Source organism: Misgurnus anguillicaudatus, chromosome 12 (genome assembly GCF_027580225.2).
Source record: "Misgurnus anguillicaudatus chromosome 12, ASM2758022v2, whole genome shotgun sequence".
In the NCBI taxonomy this organism is placed as follows: domain Eukaryota; kingdom Metazoa; phylum Chordata; class Actinopteri; order Cypriniformes; family Cobitidae; genus Misgurnus; species Misgurnus anguillicaudatus.
The window spans coordinates 26,504,307-26,512,331 of NC_073348.2; the positions used below are offsets into that span (position 1 = coordinate 26,504,307).

The 8,025-nt window shown below is 36.0% G+C and overlaps 1 protein-coding gene across 1 annotated transcript; it reads right to left on the reverse strand.

The window, feature by feature from the left end:
• Positions 1–1,223: 1,223 nt before the first annotated feature.
• Positions 1,224–7,808, reverse strand: smpd1 (sphingomyelin phosphodiesterase 1). The gene is made up of 6 exons (XM_055208532.2): positions 7,254–7,808; positions 6,177–6,952; positions 5,805–5,976; positions 2,867–2,943; positions 2,445–2,590; positions 1,224–2,360 (listed from the first exon to the last, which is right to left on the reverse strand). The coding sequence occupies exons 1-6, from the start codon at positions 7,503–7,505 to the stop codon at positions 1,933–1,935; spliced, it is 1,851 nt and encodes a 616-aa protein (XP_055064507.2). The 5' UTR covers positions 7,506–7,808; the 3' UTR covers positions 1,224–1,932.
• Positions 7,809–8,025: the final 217 nt, after the last annotated feature.

An 8,025-nucleotide genomic window follows, 5' to 3' on the forward strand; every position in this document is an offset into this window, starting at 1 on the left:
CACTTACCTTAAAAAAATGAGTAAATTGAATGAATAATTTTTTTCAAGCAAATATACGTTTGTCTTTTCAATGTATAGAAATGCACTCTAATGGGAAACATTCAGTATCAAATGGTGCAATGTTCACGATAAAGGGATAAATAACTAGGGCTGGGCAATTTTTTTTTCTTTCGATTAATCGTTTTTTTAAACGTGGTCGATTCTCAAAGGCCACAAATTGTTTAAAAAAAAAATGAAATAACCTGATCCTGTTTGATCAAGGAATGCGACTGTTCTGACTTTTTTAGCATACATTTTTCATCTTGTATCAAAATTGTATTGCCTTTAACATAATTGTATGCATTTGAAAATTAGAGATGGGTTCTGTTTTAATGTACCCAAGTGTACCTAAAATAAAAGAGTTTAATATACAGGTTTGTGGTTCTTAATTTCTTTTTATTAATTACCCACTTGTAAACTTATATTCACTGTTTTTTTTTATAAATATAGTATTTGTATTAAATCTATATTCATTGAGTCAAATCGATTTTTTTTCTCGATTCGACAATCGAAATCGAAAGGAGAATCGATTTGATAGCTTGTAAACATCTGAATCGATACCCAGCCCTAATAAATCACCCAAAATTAAGTTTGTCATTTACTCCCCCTCATGTTGTTATAAACTTGTATTATGTGTACAACAGAGCAAATACAAAAGATATTTTGAGGAAATTGGTTTTGGAGCACCACTGACTCCCATAATAGAAAAAAATTACTATGGTAAAATGTCAATGGCTCTCCAAAACTGTTTGTTTACAAATATTGATCAACATATTTTCCTTTGTGTACAACAGAACAACAAATGTATAAAAAAATCATACAGATTAGGAACAACTTCAGGGTGAGTACATGACAATATTTTCCCTTTAATGCAAAATGGGTTTTGTAATGACCTCTAGTGGTCCTTTCCTGCATTGCATCCATGTGAGCTGGAGAACATTTGACTACACTGCAGGATGGTTTGTAGACAAAAGGTTTGCCTGTATATTGAATAAAGTCTTGATAAGCAAAAGGTGGACATTTTACCCTTCGTAAATACATTTATACCCTATAAAAGCTTACTTTATCCCTCAGACATAATTACTTTTCATTACAATCACAGTCAACATACTGTAGCTTCGAATATATTGCAGCTCTGGGTGTAATAATAGTTTGGTCTGTTATACTTGCATCTACAACTAAAAAAAAATCAATGCAAACAATAGTCTCTGCAAAATATTTCATTAGGCATCAAATCAAACCCTGCACCTCAAAATAATTTTTTTTAACATTCATAGTCTTTGTTTCGTGCATAGTTGCAAGTGTATTTCAAGACTTGCAAGACATTTCAGTGTCACATGACAGAAGTTTTGAATTTGATCTGTGCCAGCTTTTGTCTTGAACATAAGGTCTATAGAACTATACTCTCATATAACCTGCTTTGTACAAGCTCCAGTGTACACAGGAAATAACAAAAAAACATTAAAGCGACTGACCACAGTGACGAAAGCACTCAAACCACAGATAAGTGAGAACATAGGACTAAGTTTAAGCAGCTGTGGTTTTATCATAAAGCGCTAACACACCATATGATTCAGTTGTGATGTTAGTTTCGTTTTTCACCACTACATTTTCCTGTTCAATAAACTGTAGTTCAATACCTTAAAATGCTAGATTTACAAGAACAATCGCCCTTGACCATATACTTTACAGTTTTGAATATCAACCGCAGTCATTGGCTAGTAGATTTTGGTTAAGTGCACAGGGACAGATTGACAGATAATAACAAATTTGCTACAAACTTGAAAATTAAACAAAATGAAAAGTGCTAAATTAAGTATGTGATGCTGGTTCGGTATGAAATTCAATTTTTGATACCACAAACCAAGTTAAAACAGCTAGTCTGGTCTCGGCTCAACACATAGTCTTTCTAACGGAGCGGACAATCTCTCCATTAGCACCATGTAGGACGTCACACTGTGTAAGAAGGTCATATCGTCCACTGCGTAGGAAACAGATACATCCAGTCTTACAAATCTCCTTACAGGGTTCTGATTCGTGGCCTTTATGATGAAGATACCAGAACAGCTGGAAGACACGATCATCATTTAGAAACTCTTTGATCAAGCTTTCAAAGTCTGACGGGAAGAGGGTTGACAGACCGTAGGCCTCAGTAGCACGGTACAATAGAGTCCATGATGGGTTAGGGTCAGGATTTGTGGGTAAACCTGGGCCTTTTAACTGGTTGTTGGCAAGTGTCAGGTTAAGAATGAAGGTCTCATGATCCAACACCATTCGACTACTGTTTGAGTAGTTCCCATCCACGTAATACACACGATAACCTAGTCAGGAAAGATTATTTAAGCAAAAAGCATTGGGATAGGCATGAATGTGAGTTAAGCAAGTGTTTATTTTTTAAGCTGTACCTGGGTTCAGGTTGATATACGTGGTTACGCTTGGTGCAATGAAAGCCACACCCAAAGGACGTGTCAGCGTTTCTTCGTCGTAGAACATCTGAAACTCATCCACATGCGTGTGTCCGAAAAACTGACCTGTTATGGTGCTTTCATACCTGATAAATGTAAATGTGAATCATTAACACTGTAATCTATAGACTTACATATGTCTTGATAATATGCATATAGAAACAGTCATTTATGGTCAATATGACCCGATTTTGCTAACAACATGGCTTTTAGGATCATAAAAGTACACTGATAAAAAACCAGGAACTGTTATAATCCATCAGGCTGAAGTCACGCAGACATGTTGACTTAGTTGAGGGTTACAACTGATCAAAGTTTGCCATGTTTGAACAGCAAGACGGTCAACAGAAGAATTAACTGACCTGTTGACTATATGATAGTAATTCCAACTCCAGCTGTTCAGACAGAGTCCAGGAGGAATGTGTCCAATGATGTGGACCTAACAGATTGAGAATACGATTCAGAAGAAAATTAAGTAGAAGATTAGGTAAAGAAGATTCAGAAATATATTCATTAAGATATAGTAGAAGATTATAAAGATTCAGAAAAAGATTCATTGGGTGCTGCTCATTTCTCATTTGTGCATCCTCATTTCCTTGCATCTTAGCTTCACCCTCCTAGGATGCAAGCAAGGAAAGTCGCGAGGATGGAGGAGATGAAGCATCAAGTCAAATGGCATATCCTCTATATAAAGTTGATTCTTTATTATCAAATGCATTAAAAACCCAAAATATTTACCAGGAAAAATAAAGTTAAATACATAAGTTCATAGCCTTACTACATTAAAATAAAGAAATTCTTAAAAGTGCTGTAAAATTAATATACACATGTCTATACCACTGATCATTTATATATATTGGTGCTCTATACATGAATATTGAATATATTGTCTGAAACGAGTCTACATTTACAATAATTTATTGATTAATTCCAACATTTATGTGTGTTTATAGACGTGACGATGTGAAGAGGGAGGAGATTTATATGTGCGGCAGGTTTAGTTGATAAAAAACTTCTGCATAAGGTACACTTGTGTATCCTTGCTCAAGACTCCTTAGAAAGCCTCCTAACTCCTCGTTCCTCGCGGTGCAATAAAAGAACGGAGATGTCCTGTAAGATGCCGAAGCTCGATCAGATTTCCGGGTCGTAGGATGTAGGACGTAGTAGTGAAGAAACGAGGAAGCATGTTGAGGAGCACCCATTGAGATTTAGTAGAAGATTCAGAAGTGGATCCGTTAAGATTTTGTAGAAGATTCAGTTCATATTCAGTAGAAGATTCAGTAAATAATTCAGAAGAAAAATCAGTAGAATATTAAGTTGAAGATTCAGAACCAGATTCAGAAGTAGATTCATTAAGATTTTGTAGAAGATTTAGTACATATTCAGTAGAAGATTCAGAAAAAAATCAGTAGAATATTAAGTTCAAGATTCAGAACCAGATTCAGAAGTAGATTCGTTAAGATTTTGTAGAAGATTCAGCAAATAATTCAGTAGAAGATTCAGTAAATAATTCAGTAGAAGAATCAGAAGAAAATTCAGTAGAATATTAAGTTGAAGATTCAGAAGTTGATTCGTTAAGATTTTGTAGAAGATTCAGTACATTTTCAGTAGAAGATTCAGAAGATTCAGTAAATAATTCAGAAGAAAATTCTGTAGAATATTAAGTTGAAGATTCAGAACCAGATTCAGAAGTAGATTCATTAAGATTTTGTAGAAGATTCAGTACATATTCAGTAGAAGATTTAGCAAATAATTCAGTAGAAGAATCAGAAGAAAATTCAGTAGAATATTAAGTTGAAGATTCAGAAGAAGATTCGTTAAGATTTTGTAGAAGATTTAGTACATATTCAGTAGAAGATTCAGTAAATAATTCAGAAGAAAATTCTGTAGAATATTAAGTTGAAGATTCAGAACCAGATTCAGAAGTAGATTCATTAAGATTTTGTAGAAGATTCAGTACATATTCAGTAGAAGATTCAGTAAATAATTCAGAAGAAAATTCTGTAGAATATTAAGTTGAAGATTCAGAACCAGATTCAGAACCAGATTCATTAAGATTTTGTAGAAGATTCAGTACATATTCAGTAGAAGATTCAGCAAATAATTCAGTAGAAGAATCAGAAGAAAATTCAGTAGAATATTAAGTTGAAGATTCAGAAGTAGATTCGTTAAGATTTTGTAGAAGATTCAGTACATATTTAGTAGAATATTCAGTAAATAATTCAGTAGAAGAATCAGAAGAAAATTCAGTTGAATATTAAGTTGAAGATTCAGAACCAGATTTAGAAGTAGATTCCTCAAGATTTTGTAGAAGATTCAGTACATATTCAGTAGATTCAAAACCAAATTCAGAAGTAGATTCCTTAAGATTTAGAAGACGACTAAAAAGACTAAATAGATTCATTAAGATTTAATTGAATATAGTAACTCTTCTAAAGTAGAAAAACCTTCAGTTGAAGATTAAAAAACAAAATTGTAGAAGATTCGGTGAAGAAGATTCAAAAGTAGATTAATACAGATTTAGCAGAAGATTCACTAAATTACTCAGTAGAAGATTCAAATCAGATATAGAAATAAATTAATCAAAATTTAGAAGAAGATTAAAACGACTCAGAAGATTTAGAACCAGGTTAAGATATTCAGAACCAGATTTATTAAGATTTAGTAGAGGATTCAGAACCAAATTCAACAGAAAATTCAGAAGAAGATAAATTAGGTAAAGAAGATTCAGAATCAGATTCAGAAATAGATTAATACAGATTTAGAAGATTCACTAAATGTTTCAGTAGAAGATTCAAACCAGAATCAGAAGAAAATTAATTTATTTCTGAATCTAAATTAAGATTTAGAAGAAGATTAAAATGACTCAGAAGATTTAGATCCAGGTTAAGATTCAGAAATTGATTCATTAAGAGTTAGTAGGAGATTCAGAACCAGATTCAAAAGAAAATTCAGTAAAAGATTATGTAAAGAAAATTCAGAAATAGAAGAATTTAGCAGAAGATTCAAATGACTCAGAAGAAGATTCAGAACCAGGTTAAGATTCAGAAAAAGATTTAATCTAAGCTGCTCAATTCTTTGCAAAGCTGTCAAAACAACAAATAACAAAAGAGAAAAACAACAATCACATGTTCTATTTTTACACGTGAGGCTCATGATCAGCCTGGGCACCAACCTCAAATTCACAAACACCAACAGCTATGTTGCAACTTGTTATTGCTGCAGCATGCAGAATCTTCAGCGTGTGATTTTAGTACTTTCATTTCAGACATAAATGTCTAGCATGCATAATTTACAGACCTTCTCGCCCTTGTTCTCAGACTCTTGCAGTATGTGAACGAGCCACTGGAGTTGATCTGCTGGATCTGTGGAGTTCACCATCAGCCAGAAGTTCTCTCTTGCACAAAAGTTCATATTTAAAGACACCACCCTTAAACCAGGCTGAACTTCCGCTGTGTAGAATCCAGCACGCCTAGAGAAGAAATTTAAATAACAGAAGAGATAACACATATTTGAAAATGAAAATAAAAGTTCAAATGTATTTTTATCATAATAAGCAACAAAATGTATCAAAATATATAAATTACAATACACTTTGATAAAAATGTGCCAGATTTTGCAAATTCCGATCTAGGAAGTACTGTATGTGCTTTCATGCCATTGATACTTTACCGTACAGTCTTCAGGGCTTCTGCAGGTAACCAATGTCCCCATTCCTTCGCCATGGTGTCATACAACCAGCTAGAAGACTTGTTTCCATGTATAAACGGAGGTGGGAAACTATTCACCGGTGTACTCTCATGATTTCCTACCGCGGGATACACGGTTACATTGGGCCCCAGGTATTTGAGTATAAGTCTAGAGATAGTGATGAGTTCATTCAGCTGTTGAGCTCTGGTCTGAGACCAGACATTGTGTGCTGGAATATCTCCCGTCCAGTACACCCAATCCCAGGGTCCCGATTTGGCCACGTTTTGTAGAAGGTTCTCAACCGTGCGCAAAGGGAGGTCACAATTGCTGTAGGTGCCCCAATATCCGGCACCATTGTGTCTCCAGTTGGCCCTTCCAGAGTCGTTTCGACAGCAGAGGGGCTCATCACAATTGGTTGCACTGCCCTCGGCGTACACCGCATCCCAGTGGATATCCGTGAGGAAGAGGATCCTGCTCTGCGGAGAGCCCTGTTGGGGAGCGGTCGGTGGAGTCACCGGGGGTTTGGGTACCTGTGGCAGTGATACGTTCCAGGGGGCGTAAATATCAAAATGACCACACTCGGGTCCCACCAGTATGGCGCAGGCCTCAGAGGGCCAGAGATAAGACTCCTGAAGCGCCCGGATGAAGTCTTCTCGGAAGAGCTCAGTGATGTCTCGGCACACGTGTGGCTCGGCCAGATGCAGTCGGATGCAAGCTTCTCTCACAGCACGTGCCACACGCTCCATGTTTGTGTCACTCTGTTAACAATAATGGTAAATGGATGGTAAATGACCTGCATTTGTTGGGTTTATTAAATTTTAATGGAACAAGACCCAAAATACACAACATGAATTTTTTAAATAGTTTTAATGGTAAACAGCAGGTGCATAATGGTAATGTAATAGAAACCACTGGAAATTTAGGAATGTTAATAAAGTCAAATTGTGAATGTATAATAATTACAATGATAAAATAATTACAATTACTAGGATTGTTTGGAAGTATTAAATGAAAATATACAGAACCTAAATTCAAATCAAAATAAGGTCAAGGTCTCACCAGAAGCGCAATATCAACCGTGGTGAAGATCGCCTTACACACCGTACACGACACGTTGTGCCAGTTGATTCCGAACTTAAACTTTTCGATCTCATTCACGAACCTCAGTTGTGGGGTATCTGTCCCTCCTTCAAGAGGGTATGCCGAACCCAACGGTGCCGAAACACATGTCCAAACTATGAGAAGAGCGGAGATGAAGGACAACCCGACCGCTGGACCCTTCATGCTGAATATATGGACACTGGAATACATTGTGTCACTTCTCAGTCTGCTTTACACTTTCGATCACATTACATTACGGACAAAGTCAAGATCGACGCTTTTCCTTGATTCAACACCGTGAAATAAATCTTACTGTATCTGTGTGGGTAAACGGAAAGCCGAACAGCACGAAAGTTCGTCCTGTAAACGATAAATGTTTATATTTGATCGCTGACTTGATAACTACGTCCTCTAACAATAACAATATCATCTCTTATGTCCCTCCGTCCCGGGAGACCTGACGAATTTATACAGCGCATCAGCTGACTAATCACGTGATCGGATGTCTTCAGAAACTTCTGCGGTCGATTCACGAGGCGCTGGGTAGACAAAGCAACGTATGACGTCGTAGTATCGCGAGAGCGAGTTCAAACACCAATCTGTGCTGTCGAACGGCTCTCGCGAGACTGATCGGTCTGCGCAGCGTTGCATAAAGTCGATCACGCTTTCTGACAAATCATGTGATCATGCTAAATATTAAAAATAATTAAATATAAAAAATATTTTTATG

Excerpts from the sequence above, each read along its gene's own strand:
- smpd1 (XM_055208532.2), bottom strand. The coding sequence starts at position 7,505 with ATGTATTCCAGTGTCCATATATTCAGCATGAAGGGTCCAGCGGTCGGG. Across the intron at positions 6,953-7,253 it reads CGGTTGATATTGCGCTTCTG|AGTGACACAAACATGGAGCG; the intron begins GTGAGACCTTGA and ends TATTGTTAACAG. Across the intron at positions 2,361-2,444 it reads GTATATCAACCTGAACCCAG|GTTATCGTGTGTATTACGTG; the intron begins GTACAGCTTAAA and ends TTTCCTGACTAG.